The sequence below is a fragment of the Peromyscus leucopus genome, chromosome 16_21 (assembly GCF_004664715.2).
Source record: "Peromyscus leucopus breed LL Stock chromosome 16_21, UCI_PerLeu_2.1, whole genome shotgun sequence".
In the NCBI taxonomy this organism is placed as follows: Eukaryota; Metazoa; Chordata; class Mammalia; order Rodentia; family Cricetidae; genus Peromyscus; species Peromyscus leucopus.
Genome location: NC_051084.1, coordinates 69,214,575 through 69,238,722, shown reverse-complemented (window position 1 = coordinate 69,238,722; position 24,148 = coordinate 69,214,575). Strand labels below are relative to the sequence as shown.

Sequence of the window (24,148 nt, the reverse complement as noted above, 5' to 3'; positions counted from 1 at the left end):
CGCAGTCCGGCGCCAGTGCCCCGACCTGGCCGCCGGCTCGGTCCGCGGTGGCGAGGAAGGGGCCGCGCCGGGGGCGGGCTCAGGGGTCCTGGGCAGGGGGAGGGGCCCGGGGCGGAGCCTCGCAGACCCCGGGCTGAGCGGAGAGGGGCTGCGTCGGCCCCCGGTGAGAATGGTGGGCGGCATCCCACCTTGAAGGCCGGGAAGGAGGACTGGAGGGGTTAGGAAGCAAGAAGGGTGGCTTCGGGGAAGCGGTGGTGTCACCCGAGCTGGGACCGCAGGAAGGTCAGACGCGTCCAGAGGCCATCCCCCCTGGGGTCACCGGGAGCGCGAGTGTGTGTGTAAGGGGGCTGTTCACCTCTCTCTCTCACTGCCCGATGCTCCCCCTAGGGGGCACTAAGCTTAAGAATTTTTGAGTCAGTACTAAGCATGTACCTAGTTAGGGTCCTACTTCAGTCTTTGGGAAACTGGAGACAAAGAACACAAGGGAAGTGCTGTAAGCCCTCCGCCCCAGCCGCACACGCACGCTTGTGCTCACCGTGCGCACGGCACGGGGGCGGGAGGAGAGTGGGCACAGACTTGCGGGCAGCCCCTTTCGGCTGTCCTCACACTGGGACAGGCACATAACCAGGTGGGCACCGCGCAGGTGCACACATGCACCCGGCTTCCAAGGACACAGCGCTCCCTCCCTTGCAGGGACATGCTGGGTGCTGTTTCCTGCTCCCCCTGCCTAGCCACAGAAATCTGGGGCCTGCTGCTTGTTAACTGTACACTTCGTTTCCACTGGCTTCTCTCTCTCTGGCTGGCCCCCCGGGCCAGGCATGAGGCATTAAAGGGGCCAGTCAGCACTGCAGCAGAAGGGTGTGTGTGTGTGTGTGTGTGTGTGTGTGTGTGTGTGTGTGTGCGCGCACACGCACATGTGCATGGGTGTGCAACAATGTTGGAGGGGTGGGGACAGGCCGTTTGAGCAGTCAGACTCAGCCCTCATTGATTATGGGCTTGTTGGGTGTCACTTAGGAAGCAAGGAGGATGAGACACGGGCCCTGCCCTCAGGAGCAGTCCATCTGGTGGAGAACTAGACATGTAAACAACTCCCAATGTGCCAAGTGCTTTTAACAGACAGGCCCTAGGAGAGTATCAGAAATTAGTGACAAATGGCTGGGCTTCCAGCGCCTTCCTCACTCCCATCCCCTCCTCTCCTCAGCCACAGGCCTCTGCCCTTTTGGACTGTCTTGTGTGAAGGGGCCCTAGCCCTTCTTTCCCGTCCCAGGACAGAGGGGAAGAATGTGCGTTGGTTGGGAGGCGGATGTGAACAGTGGGGAGACTCACAGAAGAACGCAGGGAGGGTGGGAGGAATGAGGTTGGCCTGGGTTAAGCCCCTTCTCCACAGGAAGTATTAGACTGTTCGTGGGGTCTGGGGAGAGGTGGGTGAGCCGAAGGAGAATGGCTTCTCTAGAACCCAGGGCCGACAGTATGCGCAAGAAGCCAGGGCCCCACCTGTTAGGAGAGGAGATGATGTCAGAGGGCCCTTCTTCCCTACTTTCCTGGGTCACCTGGAAGCGGGCTGGGTTGGGGACCTACCTTCGCTAATGCCCGTTTGTCTGTTCCTTCTCCCCATCCACACCTTCTCTGTCTCACTGCTGTCTTTGTGTCTGTCTTCGGCCTCCTTCTGGTTTCCATCCTCTCCCTCTGTCTTTTGTGCCTCCTGGGCCTCCACTTCCGCCTCTTGGGGCGTCTCTCTTTGCACTTTCCTGTACTGGCATCCTGGCCCCCTTTTCGTCTGTGTTTATCTGTGGCCACTGGCTCCCATCTCCTTCTCTCCCTGTTACATCCCTGTGTCTCTCCATCTCTGTGTTCATCATCTCTGTGCCGGGTCCTGCCACTCTGTCTCACCTCCTCCTCCTCGTCTCGGCACCCCTCCCTGCCCGTCCAAGCAGCAGCGACCCATCCAGCCCTCCTTCACCAAATCTCTCTGCCGTGAGTCCCACTGGAAGTGCCTCCTGCTCTCGCTGCTCATGTACGGCTGCCTGGGGGCGGTGGCCTGGTGCCACGTCACCACGGTGACCCGCCTCACCTTCAGCAGCGCCTACCAGGGCAACAGCCTCATGTACCACGACAGCCCCTGCTCCAACGGCTACGTCTACATCCCCCTGGCCTTCCTGCTCATGCTGTACGCGGTCTACCTGGTGGAGTGCTGGCACTGCCAGGCCCGCCACGAGCTGCAGCACCGCGTGGACGTGAGCAGCGTGCGGGAGCGGGTGGGCCGCATGCAGCAGGCCACCCCCTGCATCTGGTGGAAGGCCATCAGCTACCACTACGTGCGCCGGACCCGTCAGGTCACCCGATACCGCAACGGAGATGCTTACACGACCACCCAGGTGAGAGGCTGGAGGTGAGTGCAGGCTGTTCAAGAGGAGAGGAGGCTGCTTGGATTGCCTGCCTTTCCCTGTGCTCCCGAGGGGGCAGGAGACAGCGGTGAGCCCCCATGGGCACCCAGGAGTAACAGCCAACACCAGCAGAGCCGAGCTCGAGGCACTTACCGACTTTAAACTTTATTTGATCCCTACAGCAAACCTGTGAAGTAGGTATATCCATATAAAAAGGAGCAAAAGGGTGTGTAGTGGTTAAAACAAGCAAACAAAGCAGCCAGCCTGTCCAAGGTCAAACAGTAAGTGAGGAAGGAGATGGGCCTTAAACTCAAGCTGGCTGGGTCCAGAGTGGAGTCTGTTCAGGCTTCCCGACTGCAGGCGGCTTTACATGCATATGCTTACCTGTTCAGTGACGTAATTATTACTGAATACTTATTCACAGCTAGGGAGACCTCAGCTCAGACTCGCCTGAGGTTGCTTCTCCTTGGCAGTGCTAGACTTAAACCCAGGTCTCTGGATCTCAGCCCAAGACTCTTAGAGGAGGTGGGTGTGCGTGGTACAGAGTTTTCAGGGCAACCACCACTTACCGTATTAAACCCCTTGGGGTTGGGAGAGGGAGGGGGAGGAGATGATGGTGGAGATGATCCCAGGTATAGTGACTTCCGGCTCAGTATCGGGATGGGTAGACAAGCCGCGGTATGCTCCCCTTGCGACTCCAGCCTCCTCCTGCGCGCTGCAGGTCTACCACGAGCGTGTCAACACACACGTGGCGGAGGCCGAGTTCGACTACGCACGCTGTGGCGTCCGGGACGTGTCCAAGGCGCTGGTGGGGCTGGAGGGTGCGCCGGCCACGCGGCTGCGCTTCACCAAGTGTTTCAGCTTCGCCAGCGTGGAGGCGGAGAACGCGTACCTGTGCCAGCGCGCACGCTTCTTCGCCGAGAACGAGGGCTTGGATGACTACATGGAGGCTCGAGAGGGCATGCATCTCAAGAACGTGGACTTCCGCGAGTTCATGGTGGCCTTCCCTGACCCGGCCCGGCCACCCTGGTACGCCTGCTCGTCGGCCTTCTGGGCCGCGGCGCTGCTCACGCTGTCGTGGCCGCTGCGCGTGCTGGCCGAGTACCGCACGGCGTACGCGCACTACCACGTGGAGAAGCTCTTCGGCCTGGAGGGGCCGGGCTCGGCCAGCAGCGCGGGCGGCGGCCTGAGTCCCAGCGACGAGCTGCTGCCCCCGCTCACTCATCGCCTGCCGCGGGTCAACACGGTGGACAGCACCGAGCTCGAGTGGCACATCCGTTCCAACCAGCAGCTGGTACCCAGCTACTCGGAAGCGGTGCTCATGGACCTGGCTGGGCTGGGCGGGCGCTGCGGCGGGGCAGGGGGCGGTGGCTACGCGCCCACGTGTCGCTACGGCGGGGTGGGTGGCCCGGGCGCGGCGGGCGTGGCCCCGTACCGGCGAAGCTGCGAGCACTGTCAGCGAGCGGTCAGCAGCTCGTCCATCTTCTCGCGCAGTGCGCTGAGCATCTGCGCCAGCCCGCGGGCCGGCCAGGGGCCCGGAGCCAGTGCGGGATGCGGGGGCAGCCGCTTCTCGCTCGGTCGCCTCTACGGCTCCCGGCGCAGCTGCCTGTGGCGCAGCCGGAGCGGGAGTGTCAACGAGGCGAGCTGCCCCACGGAGCAGACGCGTCTGTCGAGCCAGGCCAGCATGCGGGACGACGAGGACGAGGACGACGAGGAGGAGGCCGGGCCACCGCCGCCCTATCATGACGCCCTCTACTTCCCTGTCCTCATCGTCCATCGTCAGGAGGGGTGTCTGGGCCACAGTCACCGGCCACTGCACCGCCATGGCTCCTGCGTGGAGACCTCACTGTGACCTCCTGTCCTTGGAGGGAGCCTGCGCCGTTCTCCCTCCTGCCCCTTGACATATTGTGCTCCCTGTGCGTAGCAGGGGAAGGCAGGATGGTGACTGAGGCCAGGCAGGGTATGCGTGAAGGCGGGAGGTGAGGGGCACGCCCAGAAGAGACCCCAGTGGGCCTGAGACTGCTCCCTGTACACAGACAGAGGGCGGGGGAGGTTGGCAGCTCTCCGAGAATCCCACCCACCGGGGCAGAGGTGGCGCTCTGCTAGTCCCCACCGAGTTCCTACGGGGACACTTCCTTTTCCACGCACACTCGAGGTTTCCCGCCCAGGCTTTCGTCAAGTCTTGACTGTTACTAGGCAACTATGATGTGGGACCCGTTTTTGGCCTCCCCACCAAGGGAGCCACCATGGCAAGCCGCAGGAAGGGCATTTGGGGCTTTTTTTTTTTTTCCCTTTTTTGCCGGGCCCCTGAGGAGGGGGCGGTGGTCTGGTGAAGAGCAGGGCTGGTTTCCAGCCAGCTGAGTTCACCGGGTCTGAGGGTAGGGCCGGCTGGCAGCCCGGTATTCCTCTCCACACCTGGGAACGGTTCTGGCCTCTTGGCGCTGGCGGGGAAACCTTGGCGGTTCCTGCCTGCCACGCCCACCACGGTTGTTTATTTCACTGGGCCCCAGAGGTCCGGTCCTGGAGGGACTTTGCATCACGCCAATGACGTCACTCACCTCCGGCTTACCGGCTCTGAAGAGCTGTTGTTGTCAGGGTGCAGGGGGCCAGAGGGGGAGCTGGCGAGGGCATGCCCCGGCCCTCTCTGGAAAAGACCCAGCCTCCCATCGATCAGAAGCTTCCTCCCCTGGGTTCTGGGTAGGTACTTCCGTTAGGGAGGCTAAGGTGCCATCCTGGAGGCCCTCATTAGAGTTGGGCAGGGTGGGTGACCAAGTGGACCAGAGCTTGAGACACACCTTGGTGTCAAGAGACCTCAGGAGGCAGGTAGGAGAAAGAGCAGAGTTGGTAATGGTGGGCGGAGTGAAGCCAGCTCTGAAGGGGTGGCTGCGCGGTACAGCTTTTCCTCTCCGAGAGACGCTTAGGGGGTAGTACGCCCCTTACACAAGCCTGGGTGGAGCTGAGTCCATCACAAGCCCTCCCTGGAGAGGTACTCAAATCCAGGGGCAGGAGCGCCATTCTTGCCAGACCCTCCACGTCCTCTTATCCTGTGAGCTCAAGTTCTGTCTTCAGAGGGGCTTCACGCCACAGCCCCAGGGCACCAGCCCCTGTCCTGTCCCTTCAAAGCTTTGACACCAACTTTGCTCTCCCGCTCCCTGTACCCCCGCCCCCCCTCCCCCCCCCAGGCCCCGTGCGTCATTGTGCATGTCTGTGTTTGGCCCCTTGCTCTCCCAGCTGCCCTGGCTGAAGTTTTCCCAGCACACTTAGCACCCAGGGATCGGGCTCACATCCATCCAGTCTTGCTCCCTCGGCTTCTTGCTTTGCCTCCCCCATCAGAGCTCCATCTTCTCGGCCTCCCCTCTTCCTCCTGGCTGTGCCAGTCCCACACCAACCAATGGGAGTGGCCCCAACCTATGCAACATCTCTTCTGGCTTCCTGTCCCTTCTTCCCGGGGGGGGGGGGGGATGTGGGAAGCCCAGATCGTGGGGATGCCAGGATATGGCTCAGATGGGGTTGTGCTTTCTAGCCATACAGAGATGGCTGGGTGGGGGAGGGGTGTCAGAGGGAGAGGTTTGCGCCCACGGGATCGGCATAGCTGCCCACTAGGGTTCCTGAGCAGCAGCGCCCCCTGGCCTGTCAGCACTGAGCCCTCGAGGACCCTGAGTTTGAGTTTGTCCGAGGGGGCGGGTAGTTTGTCGGCGCACCCAGCTTTCCCTGGAGCAGACATCTGTTGACGCACAGGTGGTGGTGGAGCTGTGGCCTCGGGCCCCAGTCCTTGGCCAGCTGGTACCTGGATGTCTTGTTCTCATTAGGGGCAGCCTGGCCACCTCACAGCTCCAAAGAGGGAAGGGCTTGGCTCCTTCTCCATCATGCTGGGTCCAGAGACGGAGCTTGGCCTTGGGAGAGGAGGAGGGGAAGCCCTGTTATTATTTCTGTCTGACCATTTCTGCCTAGGTCTTTTCATACAGACAGCCTCACCTCCCACACACGCACAGACTTAGAGAGAAAGCAATTCTTTGGTCTCTTTTCTTGGTAGCTTTATTGATTGCCAGGGAAAATGAAAACCAGAAAATTAATTAATCTCTAAAATTAAACTTTACACTGAATGTTCTTGTTTCTCTAATTAGAACTTCTGCTAGCAGCTGTGGCTACACACAGACACACACACACCCTCACACCTACATGTTTGCACTCTGGAACTGTCAGAGGGTGTCAGGTACAGATGTCTCTAGGTTGCCCGGACAGGCACACACGTAGTCACTCCCAGGCCCCCTCTGGTGCTCTGCTCAGCGCCTGCGTGTTGCAAAGAGTCCCTGGAGTGCAGGCCCTCCTGGACGGCAGCTGCGGTTCAGTCTCCCATCTTTTGGATAGGTGGGCTCTGGGCCACTCAGCTCAAGAAGAGTTGGGAGACAAGGGGCTGGGCCTGAATTGGTCAGTCGGGTCCTCTCGTGGATCCGTAGGCTGATGTGATTCCTATGGGTGTAGCCCCAGGGTGGGCAGTCATAGAGTGACAGGGACTCATGGAGGGTACCAGGAAGACTGTATGTCCTAAGGATAAGGGTTTGTGGGGTGGGCTGGGCCTGGCTCGGGAGAAGACAGATCTCTGTCAAATTGGGTGCATCACACTGTGGCCTTTTTGTCATGGAATTCCAAGCGCAAAGATTGTACAAATCACACTGGTGGACAATAAAAGTGTGGACGACTCACCGACGCCCCTCCTCGGAGTGACACTCATTCCCTGCCCTTGGCAGGAGGTCTCTGTGTCTGAGCCCCTCTGCCCCTTGGTACTCCTTCCCAGCTTGAGAATTAGTGATGGTACAATGTGCAGACGTGGAGCACACCGAGGTCATGACAGGCAGGGTGGGAGAGCAGAGAGACCAGCAGGGCTTTGGTGTGTGTGTGTGTGTGTGTGTGTGTGTGTGTGTGTGTGTGTGTGTAGATCAGAGCTCCAGGGTCTGCTTAGTAGAAAGGGGAAGGGGTGGGGTGAATCAAGATGGTGCTCATGAAGAGTTTGGGCAGGGACACTCTCTCTAGTGTCCTTCGCCTTCCTGTTCCTGGAAGCTGACCATTTATACAGGTGTAGAAATGGCCATTTTCAGGTCCAGGAGTTAGCTTACCAGCTCTTCATCCTTAGGCCCCCTTCAGCATCTTCATGCATATAAACTCACTCTGAGGAGGTTCGCGATCTCCTCTTCTCCCTTCTTCCTCAGAACCAGGGACAGGCACAGGAAGGGTGTGAAATGAAGGTGTGGCTGCCACAGTGACCCATCAGATCACTGTTTTAGCCTGCCCCCGTCTTAGCCTACTGAATTCTCAGGGCAGTTGTTAGTGACGGGTGACATGAAGTGGCCAGGATTCAGGGTCCGCTGGCGGGTGGCCTCTCGGTTGGCATGCAGAGCCTGGCCAATGAGGTACTCACTCTCCTGGGATACATCTGACAGACGCAAGTCAAACTCCAGAATGGTCTTGTTGTCCGACATGCCGTCCAGGAGCTGCTTCCCACCATCCTGGGGAGGGGTGAGGCAGAGGATCATTTTCTATTTGTCCCAAGATCACACGTACACACACTTCCACACAGATGGGATACCTTCTGCGAAGCCACGTGTAACCTATCTGTTCGGGACGTGGATCTGGGAGGTTGGCTCAGTGGGAAAAGTACTCATGAGCAAGTATGAGGACCGGAATGAGGATCTCCAGAATCCATGGAGATGCTGAGTGGGCATGGCAGCCCACTTGTAATTCCAGGGAGAGAGAGAGGATCTTCAGAGCAAGCTATCGAGCAAGACCGGTCATTTCAGAGAGCTCTGGGTTTGCCTGAGAGACCCTGCCTCAGTGAACAGGGTGGAAGAACAATTGGGGATGACTCCTGACATCAGTCTCCACAGGCACGCACACATGAGCACAGGCTCATACAATGCAAAAACATGTACATGCCTGGATACCACAGACACATGAAGATGAAGGGAAAAAGAATGCACACTGGAGTGCGCACAACAGAGGAGGACATTAGTCTCTCTGCAGTACACCGCACAGTCTAGCGCTTTCCTGCAAGTGTGGTAGCTGGATTCCGCCCCATGCCCGCCTGCCCCAGAAAGCCATGGCTCACCAGCCCAATATGGTTGCAGGAGAGGTTGAGGCTGATGAGTGTGGTGTTGACCGGGAGCACCTGGGATAGGAGTGTGGCCGTGGGCTCGGACAGCTCGTTGCCACCGAGGTGCAGGGTGGTGAGGCACTTGTTGGTCTCCAGGGCGTGGGCAATGGCTTGGCCGCCCTCATCCTCGATGCAGTTGAGGCGGAGGTTGAGGGAGACGAGGTTGGTGTTGTGGGCCAGGGCGTGGGCCAGCGACTGTGCCCCGGGCGCCCTCACTTGGTTGTTGGCCAGGTTGAGCACCCTCAGGCGACTGTGGCTCAGCAGCTTGGCGGCCGCTCGAGCACCACGGTCTCCAATGAGGTTGTGGGACAGGTCCAGCTCCTCGAGGGCCGGGTGGTCCAGCAGGCTTCGGATCAGGATGCGCGCCTTGTCGTCATCCACCTTACTTCGGGTCAGCCTGAAGATCTGCGGGCAGGTAGGAGTTTTATAGCATCTGCCAGTCTGGGATAGCCTGCGCTACCTAACTGCCCTGCTGGTGAGAAGGAAGATACAAAGTGGCTGGAGGCTCAGCACTCGGTCTTGGCCACCTGCCTGGCTTTTAAAGGGGAGGACGATCCACCCAGGGATACAGAATTGGTGGCAGGTGGCCGTGGGAAGGGCATCGCCGGGCCCAGCCAGGTCCATGTTTTCTGCACTCTTTTGACCAAGCAACGGACAGGAGAAAAGCTCACTTGTGTCACTGGCTGGTATCACAGAACCTTCCAGCGCGGCGTGCCAATCCAACCGTATTTCTCTGGACAACAAGTTCTCTCATAATCTGGGACAACTTCAACCTTTCCAGTCTCCTCACATGCCAGCGTTCCTACGAGCCCCCTTCCCACTGATGGCCCCTCTTCTGTTTTCCTGGCCACTGAACAGGACCCTCTACTGTTTTCTTGATGTCAACACAGACCTCCGCGGCAATCCACCACATGCCAACTGCCTCCCTTCCGGTCTCAGCCCCAGCAAGAGCTGTCCCTGATCCGCCAGCCGCTCTCCTATATATAACTGATGATTTCCTTGCCGACAGATCCAGCATGAAATACATGCAACTTCTTATCCAGAGGCCCAGCTCCCTCGTCTATTCCAGCTCTGCTCCCCACCTCACAGTCGAGCTCTTGACAAAACTGATCACAGCCTCCTTCCTCACTTCCCACTCTCTCCGTCTCCACAGCTGCCCAGCTTCTGCTCCTGGTACCCACTGAAGTGCCCCACTCCCAGGGACCTCCCGGGCCCCTAGGCCAGCCCTGGGCTCCATCCCCACCTCTGGCTCTCTCCGTTCTGTTTGAAGCATGGCCCTCTCTGGGATCCTCTCTGGGATCGGTGACGCAACGCCATGCCCTCTTCCCTGCTCCCCCCACCCCTTTCCTCAGGCGTCGGGCTTCTGCCTCCCTTTTGGCTCTTCCTTGTAAGACTCCATCCAAATGCAAGGTCACACATAAGACACAGTTTTCAAAGCTCAACTTAGACTTCTCCTCCCAGCATCGGGTTCTCTACCCAGCTATCAAGATGCTCTCTGCTCTGGCCCCCTTGAGCTGGAACTCACGCGTTCCCCCTCAGAATGGTCCTCCTAGTCTGTTCCCTGTCTGCCAACGATTCCCACAGCATCTGGTCTCATGAGAGGGGGCTGCCACCTCTGCCTCTTCCTTCCTGTCTCCATCCTCCTTATGGTGGCAGGTGATCTGACTGTGCATCTCTCCACATTCTTTGCTTCAACCATTTTTTTTTTTTTCAGATATGGCTGTGGTTCTAACTATCCTCATTTTTAGGGGGTCAGGGACACAGCTTAGGGTCATCTGGGAAGAGAGACTCACTTGAAGACCTAGATCAGGTTGACTGGGAGAATGTCTGTGTGGGACTGTCTTGATAGTTAATTGATGTAGGAGGGCCCAGGCCACTGTGGGCGGCACCATCCCTGGGCAGGTGGTCTTGAACGGTATGAGAAAGCTAGCCGAGGGACTGGAGAGCCAGCTCCAGCGGGTCAGAGCTGGTACTGCTCTTGGAGAGAAAGCAGAGTTCAGTGTCTAGTACCCACACCGGGTGGCTGATAACCCCAGCTCCAGGGGATCTGATGCCTTCTATTGGTCTCAGTGGGCATCTGAACTCCTGCAAATGCACTCTCTCATACATATAATTTATAATAATAAAAATAATCCGGGCGGTGGTGGCGCATGCCTGTAATCCCAGCACTCGGGAGGCAGAGGCAGGTGGATCTCTGTGAGTTCAAGGCCAGCCTGGTCTACAGAGCGAGTCCAGGACAGGCTCCAAAAAGCTACAGAGAAACCCTGTCTTGAAAAACCAAATAATAATAATAATAATAATAATAAGCCTAAAAAGAAAGAAATCTGGCTGAGTGGAAGCTGGTCTATGAGCCAGCTCGCAAGCAGAATTCCTCCATCACTTCATGCTGGACTTCTCTGGCTGTGAAGTGAGTTCCTCGGTTGGAGGAAATGTTATGTAGAATGGCAAACGGCCCTCCTTCAAGTTCCTGCCTTGACTTCCTTCGATGATGGACTGGGACCTGGAAGTGTAAGCCAAATCCCTCCTGCCCCAAGTTGTTTAGCTCAGAATGTTTTATCACAGCAATAGAAAGGACACTAGAATAGTCTTACGAAGCCCAGGCTGGCCTTGAACTTGATATGTAGCCAAGGATAACCGTTTACCTTCTGATCCTTCTGCTTCTGCCTCCCAGGCGCTGGGATCAAGGTGTGTGCTACCACACCTGGCTCATGATGTGCATGATAGACAGTATCCTGCCAGCAGAGCTACATTCTCAGCCCCCAAACCTCAACTTTATCTGCACTTGCAATGGTCTCCTAGGTGACCAACCATGTCTACTGTGGCTCTGCCCAGGCCATTCTCTTTCCTAAGTCTGGTGGCTTTTTCCATATGGGCAGTCCAATACCCCCTGGATGGCACTTTACTTTGGATGAGGTCGACAGCCCCCTCACCCACCCCCACAAAGATTCTTGTGCTAAAGCTTGGTCCCCTATGTGATGCTGAGAGATGGTGGGACCTTTAAGAGGTGGGGCCTGCTGGAATGCAGCTGGGTCACTAGGGACACTGCTCTTGGTGAGGCTCTCTTGGGACCCAAGTTCTTGCAAGAGTGGTTTGCATGTTCTCTTCTGCACACGTCCCTTTCTTCCTGCTTTTCTACCGTTCGTGGAGGGGAAATACTAGTGCTGGCACTGTGTGGCCTCAGAGTCCCTTCAGCCACCAGAATTTAAGCCAACCATGCTTCCCTCTCTCTTTCCCCACTCCATCCCTCGTTCATGTTTTCTGTTTTATTAAAAGCGATTTTTAAGTATGCTATGCATGTGTGTTTGTGTGTGGGTGTGTGGGAGCCTAGAAGAGGGTCAGATCCCTTGGAGCTGGAGTCATAGGCAGGTGTGAGCTGATGTAGGTGTTGGGACCTGAACTAGTGTCTTCTGCTAGAGTAGTGTGTGCTCTTAACCACTAAGGCACCACTTGATTTTTTGGGGACAGGGTTTCCTGTAGTCCAGGATGACCTCCAGTCACCATGAAGCCAGGGATGACCCTGACCTTTCAACTGTCCTGTCTCTAATTCCAGAGTGCTGGTATTGCAGACAGGTAACCCCACGCTCGGTTCATGCAGTGCTGGTGATCCCACCCAGGGCTTCCTGCACGTGCGGCAAACACTCTAGCAACCCAGTGCCCCCATCCCATTTTTTTATTTTTACATTTTGGTGCCAGGAATTGAGTCCCCAGACTCATGCCTGCTGAGCATAGGCTCTGACTTCCAGCCCCAGACTGGGCATGTTACATGTGCTCAGCATCTTGTCTTGTCGATGTGACAGAATACCCAACAAAAGCAAGTTAAGGAAGGACGTGGTCGTTTGGCTTCCAGTTTTGAAGGTATGGCTCATCATGGCGGGGGAGCGGCATCAAGATACTAGCTAGACTCTGTGAAAAGAGGAAGAAGTGCTGTGTCCTCGCCTCACCAGACAGACAGTAGCAGGCCCTGTCCCAGGTGCTGAAGATGCAGAAAAAATCAGAATTGCACCATTTGTGCCCTGTGGAGCGAGCAGTCTGGTGGGATGAAAGGCACTAATGAGCAGCGATATAAATGTAAAATTGCAGCTAGGCTGTGGCTGCCAGATTTCACAAATAGAAACATGGGACGTCCAGTTCAATTTGAATTTCAGATAAAAACCACAACGTTTGGATGTGCAGCCCAACTGTTACATGGGACATACCTGCTTGTCTGAAATTTTCAGTATAACCAGTGTGTTGGTTAGTCTTGTCAACTTGACAAGATCTAGACTAACCTAGAGATGAGCCTCTGGGCATGTCTTTGGGGGATTATCTAGTTCAAAAGCTAGCTACATTTCCTAATTAGACTTTTTTCCCCCTTCCCCCCTTGAGACAGGATTTCTCTGTGTAGCTCTGACTGTCCTGGAACTCTGTAAACCAGGCTGGCCTCGAACTCAGAGCTCCGCCTGCCTCTGCCTCTCGAATGCTGGGATCAAAAGCGTGTGCCCCCAGGGCCCAGTTTATCTCGTTGAGCTTTAACTGTGGGTGGGGTCCTGGACTGAATGAAAAGGAGAAAGCCGAGTACCACTACTCCATACCCCCTGCCTGACCAGCTCCTCACATCCCCACTACCACGGCTTCCCCGCCATGGTGAACCATGCACTTGAAACTGTAGCCAAATAACCGCTTCCCTCTTAAAGCTGTGCCTGTCAGGAGTTTTAACCACAGCAACAAGACGAGGGAGGGATACGGCCAGCTATCCTGTGGCAGAGGCTAGACCCAGGGCCTCACACGTGCTCATCACACTTCCTGCCTCTGTGCTGCACCCTCGCCCTGGGCAGTTTTTGTTTGGATCGGTCCTCAGCATCACGTAGACTGGGTGTGGCGTATGCCTGCAAGCCCAGCACTCAGGTGTGTTTGTGTGTGCTAGCGTGCATGCCTATGTGTGTGTACAGTGCAGGCAGAGGATAAGAAATTCAAGGTCATTTTCAGCTACCAGTGAGTGATTCCAGGCCAGCCTGAGCCATATGAGACCCTGTCTCAAAAAAAGGGGGGGGGGCGCTGGAGAGATGGCTCAGAGGTTAAGAGCACTGGCTGGTCCTCCAGAGGTCCTGAGTTCAATTCCCAGCAACCACATGGTGGCTCACAACCATCTGTAATGAGATCTGGTGCCCTCTTCTGGCCTGCAGACATACTGTATACGTAATAAATAAATACATCTTTTAAAAAAAAAAAGCTTCTGAAAACTCAAACGTCTAAACAATCCCCTTCTCCGTTGATGAAGGAAAAGGAAATGGGAGGAAATGATGGAAGGAGAGGAAGAGGTGGGGAGAAGCAGTCCTGGAGGCACTGAGAAGGGAGGAAGGTCAGTGTGTGTGGGGGTACCTTGAGGGTGTGGCAAGCTTTGATGGTGGTCGCCAGAGACTGGCAGTCTCGAAAGGTGAAGAGGAAGAGGTTCCACTCGAAGTTCATGCCACAGTCTTTGACCCCGTACACCAGGTCCAGCTCCTCCAGGTGCTTGAGGCCAGCCACCAGCTCCTCCAGCTGGTAGTGGTCCTTCTCAGGCTCGTTCCCCTCTCCCTCACTGCCGGAGTCGGACTGGTCGTCAGGATGGGGCGGGGCTGGCAGCCGCACGGGCGGCAGGAACTGATCCACTTGGATTCGGCGCACGTAGTTCTTGCAGAGGGGCAGCAGGTCCAGGATCACACTGGGGTCCGTGGTCCCCGGGATGAAGAGCTTCAGCAGGCTCTCCAGGTGTCTCTCGAAGAACATTCGCTTCCAGCTGCCACCGTGCTTGGCCACGTGGCACACAGGCCAGCGCTTGACGCAGCAGCGGTGCCAGTACCTCTCATCTTCGATCAGGTTGGCAGTCACCGTCAGCGGCAGGTCAGGGGGCAGGTGGCTCAGGACCTTCTGCTGGTGCTCTGGGAGCAGCTGCTTCAGGATAGGGTTGTCTTTGGGGACGAGGGAAGAAAAACAGGGTTCAGCCGCGAGGCTGGGGATAACACAGCGTGGCGCCCTGGGATGTCCTGCCTAGGGACACACTGAGGGAAGGGAAGGCCCTTTGCGGTCTTGGGAGCTTTGCTCTGAGAGGCGAAACAGTCTCTTAAACAGACGCTCTTCAGGGTTCTCTCGCCTGCTGGCCATTGCACCAGGCCTTGTCTGGTCCCAGGCTGACCCGCCTGGGGAAGAACGGACAGACACACAGAGCCAGACCCCAGTGTATTATCTAGTCTGCTGGAGAGACAGCTGACTTCTGAGACTCCCAGTCAGACTTCAACCATTCATTTCAGAATAACTCCACGTACTTCAACACCTACTATGTGCCAGATGCTGCTGGAGAAAAATGAAGGAAACGTGGGGCCAGAAAGATGGGCCAGTGAGTAAACAATGCTTACTGAGCAGAACTGGTGGCCTGAATTGCACCCCAGAACTCATGCAGAGGTAGAAGAGAGCTGACTTCATGAGGTTCTCTTCTGCTCTCCACATGTGTTCTGTGGTGTGTACCCCCCCCTCTCTCTCTCTCTCTCACACACACACACACACACACACACACACACACCAATGCATTTAAAAAATAGCCAGGAGGTGGTGGCACACACCTTTAATCCCAGAATTCAGGAGGTAGAGGCAGGTGGATCTCTGTGAGTTCAAGGCCAGCCTGGTCTACAGAGCAAGATCCAGGATAACCAGAGCTATTACACAGAGAAACCCTGTCTTGAGAATCAACAACAACAACAACCAAAAAAGGAAAGAGCCAGGGCCCTGGCTTCTTAGAGTTCACACTGGCTTGCTGGAGCACATGGCCAATAAACAACAGAGGAACACACTATGTTAGGTGGCCAGTCCTCAGGAAGCCCTTGTCTCAGGGTGTAGGAGAGGCCCACAACTTTTCTCTAGAAAGGACTAGAGTTCAGAGGACACCAGGAACCCATTTGCATTCTGGAAGACTCTGTCAGATGGGAGACAAGAGCCAGAGAGTTTCCGGGAGGAGGAAAAGGAGAATGTGGCCAAGTCCAAACTTACTGGAGAGAGATGTGAGGAGAGAAGGGCGAAAGCATGGAGGGCACAGTGTGTGTGTGTGTGTGTGTGTGTGTGTGTGTGTGTGTGTGTGTGTGTCTGGGGTGGGGACAGCAGGAGACACCACTGGTACTGGATGGGGGTGGATTTAAGAGTGCTCCCAGGCCGGGGTATGGTGGTCCCCCTCCTCCAGCCCAGGGCAGATGAACTCACTCTGGAAGTTCTTGACGATGTGTTGAATGCAGAGTTCTGTAAGGAGTGGTACAATGGCCAGTGTCCACTCTGCGTCCTCAGAGATGATCCGGCGCATGCGCCGGATATTTTGGGGCTTGGGCTTCAGGTGGGCTGGGGCAGGGCTTGGGCCAGTCTTCATGGGTGGAGGCCCTGAGCTGGCACCACTCACGGCAGACGCCTGGCGCTGGATGTTGAACGCCGATTGGCTGCGAGACCCCGGGCCGGGCGATGTTGCTGGGATGTCCTGCATGCTGGCTGCGGGCGAGGCAAGGGCAGGAAGCCCTTTAGCAACTTGCAACAGGAAACTTCTTAAACTGGAAGATCGTCGGTGCAGGTAGGATGCGGGATGGGGGGTTGTGGCTTGAGCAAAAGGAAGGGAGACAGTGTGTTACTTGGGGGAATTTAAGTGGCACAGAGTGGTGCTTGAGGGTCAGTTTCTGGAGGGGAGTCGACCCAAATGAGAATCTCAAGAGACTGGCTGTGTGGCTTTGGGAAAGTGACCAGATGTTTCTGAATTTCAGATGATGTCCCTCTGTGAAGTGAGGGCAATAGCCACCAACAGGATTATTAGAGGAGTTGACAAAATAGTGTATTCCAAGGGCGCCAGTGTGTGCAGGGAACAGCCCCCAGGCTTAGATAATAGTTATTCGGCAACTGTAGTCATTGCTGCACCCTGGGTATTCTTTCATTTGTCATAAAAGTGGGGGGGGGGCTGGGGAGGCGGCTCCAATCAGTTAAGTGTGGTCAAGAGCACTGGCTGCTCTTCCAGAGGACCCTGGTTCAATTCCCAGCACCTACATGGCAGCTCACAACTGTCTGTGACTCCAGTTCCAGGGGATCTGACATCCTCACACAGACGTGGATGCACAAAAACCCACCAATGCACATAAAATTAAAATAAATTTAAAAAACCTTCTGAAGGCTGGGCGGTGGTGGCACACGCCTTTAATCCCAGCACTCGGGAGGCAGAGGCAGGTGGATCTCTGTGAGTTCGAGGCAAAAACAAACAAACAAACAAACAAACAAACAAAACCCCAAAAACCTTTTGGAGATAATAACTCATCTTCATCATTTTTCCCCCTAATGGGTAATGAAGCACAGAGAGGTCATCGACTTGCCCAATGTTGCACAGCTTACACTAAACAAGAAGGAACTTATTTTTATTTTTTAAAGACTTTGTGTGGTGTGTGTCTCTGTGTGTGTGTCTCTGTGTGTGTATGCACATGTGTGCACAGAGGCCAGAAGAAGGCATTGTTTTCCCCTGGCACTGAAGTTACAGGCAGTTGTGAGCTGCCTGAGGCCGGTGCAGGGGACTGAATTCAGTCCCCCGGCAGGAGCAGAGCAGTAAGTGCTCTTAACCACGGAGCCACCATTTAGGGCAGGGCAGTTGGGAGGGACAGAAGGGGGCCAGAAGACACAAGCCTGGCCAGAGCGCCCATGCCTCTCCTCACACCCTTCACTCCTGCCTGGCTCCCACTTCAGTCTCCCCTCATACCAGACGGCGGCGGCGGCAGGCGTGGGAGGCGAGAAGACTAAATATGGGGCTGAAGCTAGAGGAACGGAGGGGAATGATGTCTGGGTCTGGGGGACCTTCTGAATGCGGCCACCCCTTTACCCTCCTGCTGCAGGGACCCTACCAGAGAGCTGGGGGCAGAACAGGGTGTCTGGGCCCTCTGCCCTTCCTGGGGAGCTTCCCTCTGTTAGCGGCCACCACCGAGAGGGAGCACCCCGCTCTAGCAAAGGCATCCTTGGCAGAGGGAGGGACCAGATGGTACTCCCTAGCCTGCCAGGCAGCTCAAGGAGGAAAAGCCTGCGGAGAGCAGCACTGTGGGAAGATATTTATGTGTTGTGTCACCCTGTACGCAAATCGAATGTAAATTCACATTCTCTGTCCATCTTTAACTAAAGCCTTTGATCCCAGCGCTTGGAAGGCAGAGGCAGGTGGATCTCTGTGAGTTTGAGGCCAGCCTGGGCTACATGGCGAGTTCCAGGACTTCCAGAGCAACATAGTGACGGGCTCAAAAAAAAAAAAAAAAAAGAGGACAGAGCTAAAAGAGCTAAAGGTGGGTACTGTTTACATAGAGGCATCCGTTGATTTTTCATTTCTGACTTGCTGTGTGACCTTAGCCAAGTTGCATAACCTACCTGGACTTCAATTTCTTCCCTTCCCTTGTCTGTAAAATGAGATGATATTGTCTTCCTATATAGACCCTTGTGGAGACTGCTGTCTAGCGTGCTGAGCTGTGTCATCCAGTGGGTGCCAGGTCTCTGAGACTTGTCCCTGACTCTACAGAAGAGGCGAAGGGCAAGGGGTTAGTGGTGACTTGGGGATCAGAAATTCAAGGTCATCCTTGGTTACATAATGAGTTTGAGGCAGCCTGGGCTACATGTCTCAAATAAACCCACAATAAAAATAATCTATTTTGAAAAACTAATAATGGGGGATGGAGAGATGGCTCGGCAGCCGAGGGCGTATGCTGCTCTTGCGGAGAGCTTGAGTTCAGCTCCCAGCACCCACAGAGGCAGCTTGCAACCAACTCCAGCTCCAGGGGGACACAACCCATCTAGCTTCAGAGGGTACCTGCACTCAAGGGTACCCACACAAAGATGCACAGTTAAAAATAAAACAAGAGGGCTGCAGAGATGGCTCAGTGGTTAAGAGCACTGGCTGCTCTTCCAGAGGACCGGAGTTCAATTCCCAGCACCCAGATGGCAGCTCACAACTGTCTGTAACTCCAGTTCCGGGGGATCTGACACCCTTACACAAACATACATGCAGGCAAAACACCAACGTACGCAAAATGAAAATAAACAATTAAAAAATTAGTAAAATTAAACTTAGAGGTCTACTGGTAATGTATCAATAGGAGAGTGTGTAAAAGAAATTTCTCAGTTCTGTCACTCCTGGCTCTTGCTCAGCCTCTCTGGCCATTTTTTTTTTAATTTTTAATTTTATGTGTATGAGTGTTTGCCTAAATGTTTGTGCACCACGTGCATGCCTGGTGCCTGAGAAGGCCAGAAGAGGACATTGGATCTCCTGGAACTGGAGTTACGGGTGTTTGTGAGCTACGACCTGGGTCCTGGGAACCAAACCCAAGTCCTCTGGAGGAGCAGCCAGTGCTCGTAACCGCTGAGCCATCTCTCCAGCCCCTCTGGCCACTGCTTTTCAGATGTCTGCATGGCAGGCCTCAGGCACTCTGTCCACGCTCAGGCTCTGCCCACCTTGCTCCTGCCACGGGACCCAGCTCCTTTGTATTTCACACCCAGGTCCTGAGGCTTCCATCTAAGTCCCTCAGACTCAACCCACACAGAAGGTAGAGCTGAAAGCAAGGGGCCAGCCTTTCCTACAGGCCACACAGGCGCCGGCCTGTCCCCTCTCTGCTTTCTCATGGCTGTGCCTCAGCGTAGGGACTCTGTGTCTGTCACGCACAGCTTCAGCTGCTCGGCACCTGGCCCTGGCATCCAGTCTGGTCCTCTCACGGTCAGCCCTGCACAGCCACGGTGGCAGGCCTCTTCAGTGGCTCATCACTGCCAGAGGGCAAAAGCCGGCTCCCTCAGCCCCTCAGAGGACAAGGGCCTCCTGACATGACCGGTGGCTTTCTGAAGTAAAGTCTGCTCTCACCCAGGACACTGAAAGCTAGTTGGGGCCTTTGTTCAGGCCACTCCTTAAACTTGGGATGCCTTTCTTACCATCTCCTCCTAGGAAAGAGACAGACTTCCACCCCCGGACTAGTTCAATCACTACTTCTTCACCCCCCAAACCACCCCTCTGCTGGAGCCCCAGCTCCCCAGGACCTGTGCCCCTCACCCGGAGGCCAAATCCAGAGCAGACAGAGCTCTGCATCTTGGATCTGCATCCCCAAGGCCAGTGCCAGGTCTGCCTTAGGCAGGTAGCTGGTTTGGGTCTGCCCTATTTGCTTCTAAGAATAGATTCTGAAGAGTATCCTATTGGCTAGAGCAATTGATGGGCATGGCTTGCTAACGTCAGCCAATCAGAGACTTCCTTAGGATTTGTCCAAGTAGAGGCTGACTGAAGGAAGGACGCTGTGTGTCCTTGAAGGAGCAGGAGCCCCACTGCTGGGAGTCACTGTCCCTGACTTAGACAGAGCTTATCTGCCGCAGCAGAGGATGAAGCCTAGTGGTGACTGGTGGCCATGAAAATCAGGCCAGAAGCCCCAGAACTGCTGGCACTCAGGTCTCAACGTGCAGCCTCCTTGCATGGCCCTCTCTTTCTCCGTTGGGACCACAGGGTCCTGAGCATTGCTAGGCTCACTGCTTGGTGAATGAAACGGAGAACCCCTAAATCAGAAGTTCAAGGTCATCTTCTACATAGGAAGTTTGAAGTCGATCTGGCCTTACATGAAACCTTGTTGAAAGAAAAGAAAAAAAGAGAAAGGAAGGAAGGAAGAGAGGAGACTAACCCACTGTGAGAAGAAACCAGAGGAAAGGGGGAGACAGGCATAGCACTTACATCATTCACTGGTTGGCCTTAGTCTGGCTGGCTGTCGCCAGGCTGCCCTGAGGTGGTATTGAGTGACACCTTCTTCCCTGGGACTCTGCAGGGATGGACAGAAACCCATTAGCTGGGGATCCATGGAGCAACCAGACACTCCCAAAGGCTCACAGAAGGGAGACAGTTCCTGAAGAGACAGAGAAGCCAGCTTCCCCTAGAGCAGTGGCTCTCAACCTTCCTAATGCTGCGACCTTCTAAACAGTTCCTCAGGTTGTGGGGACCCCCAACTATACAAGTATTCTTGTTGTTACTTCATAACTAATTTTGCTACTGTTATGAATTGTAACGTGAATATCTGATATGCAGATGGGCTTAGGTGACCCCTGTGAAAGGATCATTCGACCCTTTCAGGTTGAGAACTGCTGTTCTAGAGCCTGTCTCCCTTGAGAGCCTGTGGGGTGGGGGAGAGAATTGAAGTTTAGTACTACAAGCCTGTTCAAGATCCCACTCCCAGCCGGGTGGTGGTGGTGGTGGTGGTGGTGGTGGTGGTGGTGGTGGTGCACACCTTTAATCCCAGCACTCGGGAGGCAGAGCCAGGCGGATCTCTGTGAGTTCGAGGCCAGCCTGGGCTACCAAGTGAGTCCCAGGAAAGGCGCAAAGCTACACAGAGAAACCCTGTCTCGAAAAACCAAAACCAAAACCAAAACCAAAAACAAAACAAAACAAAAAAAAAAGATCCCACTCCCTGTTCTAGGGCAGGAATCTCTTTGGCATTCCAGAGAAGTTGGGGCCACCAGAAATGTGTGTGTCTTGTGTGTTTGCAACGTGATGTCTCTGCCCTGGGAGTGGGAAGTGGGTCAGTGGGTAGGACAAGGCATAGCTGACTTCCATCTTGGGACCTATCTCACAGGCCTGTGGACTCTACATGGCTGTGTCTTCAGCACCAAGCGCAGCCAACCAGGGTAACCACTGGCAGGGAAAGCCGTTCTTTCTCCAAGTCCATCTCCATGTCCTCAGGGCCAGGACAGGGGTGTGAAATCACAGAAGATGGCATCCTCAGAAGAGTTGGAGATTTCCAGGCCTCGGTACAGGCAATAGAAATGGTGTCCCACTTTGGCCGTGGTGGGCAGGTGGTCTGGGCTCACACGCAGCCTTGGCTCTGTACAGCTATGATTTACTGCAGCACAGGCCAGCAATAGCAGGTACCCGAAGGAGGCCCGACAGCGCTCAGTCCTTAGACTGCCATGTCCTTACTCTGCCACTTGCTCACACCTCCAAGACCTTGGGCAAGGACTCAACCTCACCAAGTTTCAGCGGCATCGTCTGTCAAATGGGGATAGTAATTAATATTACCTTCATCACCCGTCACTCATGTGGACGGTTAATGGCTAACATTCGTGGCATTTCTCGAAAGCTTGGCCTAGAGCCAGCCCTCAAGACATGGGCATTAGAAGAAGCATGCCTACTGTGTGATACTCACCAAGCTCTCAGAGTCCCCACTTTACACGGGAGGAAACCGAGGCTTAGTAAACTGAAGGGACTTCCTGTCACCAAGCCAGCAAGGGAGAGTCGCTCCTCCGGTACATGTCTGTCCAATGGGCCCTTCTCTGAGGGGCAGCTCACTTTTCTTTTCTTTCTTTTTTGAGATAGAGTTTTACTGTATAGCTCTGGCTGTCCTGGAACTCACTCTGTAGACCAGGCTGGCCTTGAACTCACAAAGATCCGCCTGCCTCTGCCTCCCCAGTGCTGAGATTAAAGGTGTGTGCCACCGCTGCAGAGGCCTAGCTCACTACTCCTGTGACTTCCTCCCACTCGTGAGTGTCACCACGGTGGAGCCCAGCCTTCACTCCCAAAGCCCAGCACACTCTTATCCCAATTCACTGTTGGCACCAGAAGCTTCCATAAGGCTGGATCGTTGCTGACATCCTTTGGCTTGAGGACTCCACAGGGGCCCAAGAGAAGAGTGTGTTTTTGCTCTTCCATGCTACCCATGCAGGGCCCTTCATGTTGCTCACAGACCTGGAGCAAGTCTTGATCTCCAGCATATCCCCTCCATTTTCATCCTTCTTAAGTCCCCGGTAAAATCTGGCCATGTCAGGGAGGTTCCTGCCACCTACCCAAATGGGATAGCGAAGGATCCTGTCATGCCCCATGTTCCTCCCAGAGTGTAGCTATGGCGGTCTGTTGGGGACTTTGGGGTCTCTACTCACCTCTCTGCCTCTGCTTCCTATGCCTTCTCAGTCAGCTTCCCACCCTTACTTACCCCAGGGTCCCCCCAAAGAGAGCCCTCCTCAGGCCCCAGGTTCCTGTTTTCATGACCCTGGACTATTGTTTACAGCTTCTTTAACCTCTCTTTTCTTGCCCAAATTCCTGTTGTGAATTCCCAGTTTCTGGGACTAAAGGAAGAGAGATGTGTGTGTGTGTGTGTGTGTGTGTGTGTGTGTGTGTGTGTGTAAGTTTTTCGGAGAGCCTGGTCTTGGTCTCTGGCTTAGAGAGATGGCTTGTCCATAATCCCTGGGCTGTCCTCCTCCAGCTCAGGCTCCTTTATCTGCTGTATGGAAAGGAACACCAGCAGTAGCTCCCCAGGACTCCAGCCACATTCCCTCAGCCACCCCAGCAGGAAAAGCAGCTTCAAAGGTCAGCAAGTTCCTCCTCCTTCCCTTGGTAACCCTGAGATACCAGGTCCATGGGGGGCTTGAGGGAGGCGCGGAAGCCTCTGGGCCTGCAGCATTGACCTCAGCTGAGGACAGGAGGCCCTCCTCTTCCTAGGTACCCACTTTCTCTACTTGAACTCCAGGCCTCTGGACTAATTTACAGAGAGCCGCTGTGTGGGATGCAGAGCCGGGGTCCCACCTTTACAAGACTGGAATGATCTGTGGGCCTCAAGTAACCGCAGGCAGAACAGGTTCTCCCATTTATTACAGAAAACAGGAAGTTTAAGATGATGGCTGCATGGCCACAGACCCGCGTGGGGGGCAGGAGCTGGTGGGGCTTTGGAACTAGACCAGTGTGAGTGGGGTCTGAATGGGAAGAGCAGAGTTGGGCATCCGCTTGCCCAGAGGTCGCCTCACCTGCTCCGGGGACCCAGGAGATTGCTCTCACCTGCGGTTGGCGCAGTTGGTCGTTAGGGACGCCTGAGTCGCCAGGGGGCGGGGCCGTGAGCCCTCCGCCCTGCCTGGGCGTTGGCTGGCTCCTCCTCCACAACCTCCCCCCTCCAAGGTCGCAGCCCCCCTCCCCTCGCCTCGCCCCCCTCGGGCCCGCGTGCTCAATGCACGACCCTGTGGCCTTGGGCTCTGCTTTCGGGATGCATAAGCTTTTCGCAGGGAGAGGAAGTACTTCTGGTTAGGAGTGGGGGAGGGGAGAAGGCCCAAGCCAAACAAAGGAGGCGGGGCAGGCACAGGTACTTAAGTCACTGGAATTCCCCTGCCGCCGAGCTGTGGACACCAACTCTGCCAGGGAGCCCCTTCACCTTTCTCCAATAAGGCAGAGAGGGCCAGGGCCTCCGCAGCGCCCCTTCACTCAGCCCGAAGCCTGGCGCCTGCAAAGCTGTCCCGACTCCAGGGATCTATGCATAGGAATAGAAATCGCTCTCCAGAGCAGAGGGATGGCGGATTGGTGGAGGGTTGGTTACAGGGAGGCAAAGCTCAGCTTCTCTGGTTCGATGTCTCTGCAGGTTCCCCGGTTTGGTGGCCCTGGAGCAGCTGGGCCTGTGGTAAGCACTATAGACTGGCCTACCACCAAGCTCCAGAGGCCCAGCCGTGAGTGAGGAGCCAGGCTTCTGTTTCCAAGTCCCTCCGCACCTTGACAAGTGACTTACAAAGGATCTCTTGTGGAGTCCTGGGCGACCTTGAACTTCTGCCGTTCCTGTCTCACCTCCCCAGTGCTGGGAGTCAGGGGTGTCATTTGGTTTCCTGGGTTTATGCGGTGCAGGGGATC

At 55.6% G+C, this 24,148-nt stretch overlaps 2 protein-coding genes across 4 annotated transcripts; one reads left to right on the top strand and one right to left on the bottom strand.

Moving 5' to 3' along the window:
• Window positions 1-84: 84 nt before the first annotated feature.
• On the top strand, window positions 85-7,091 carry Tmem151b (transmembrane protein 151B). Its single transcript, XM_028890703.2, has 2 exons — window positions 85-2,375; window positions 3,106-7,091. Exons 1-2 carry the CDS (start codon window positions 1,587-1,589, stop codon window positions 4,234-4,236), a joined length of 1,920 nt encoding a protein of 639 aa, XP_028746536.1. The 5' UTR covers window positions 85-1,586; the 3' UTR covers window positions 4,237-7,091.
• Window positions 6,402-23,418, bottom strand: Tcte1 (t-complex-associated-testis-expressed 1). 3 transcript variants are annotated; one of them, XM_037199611.1, is made up of 7 exons: window positions 23,284-23,418; window positions 20,231-20,315; window positions 17,905-18,046; window positions 15,739-16,119; window positions 13,891-14,459; window positions 8,488-8,937; window positions 6,402-7,888 (listed from the first exon to the last, which is right to left on the bottom strand). In XM_037199611.1, exons 4-7 carry the CDS (start codon window positions 16,007-16,009, stop codon window positions 7,679-7,681), a joined length of 1,500 nt encoding a protein of 499 aa, XP_037055506.1. In that variant the 5' UTR covers window positions 16,010-16,119; window positions 17,905-18,046; window positions 20,231-20,315; window positions 23,284-23,418; the 3' UTR covers window positions 6,402-7,678. The 3 variants fall into 3 exon arrangements, with proteins under 3 accessions (XP_037055506.1, XP_037055505.1, XP_028746537.1); XM_037199610.1 differs by having other exon boundaries at window positions 23,315-23,418; XM_028890704.2 differs by lacking the exon at window positions 17,905-18,046 and having other exon boundaries at window positions 23,315-23,418.
• Between the last annotated feature and the right edge of the window lie 730 nt (window positions 23,419-24,148).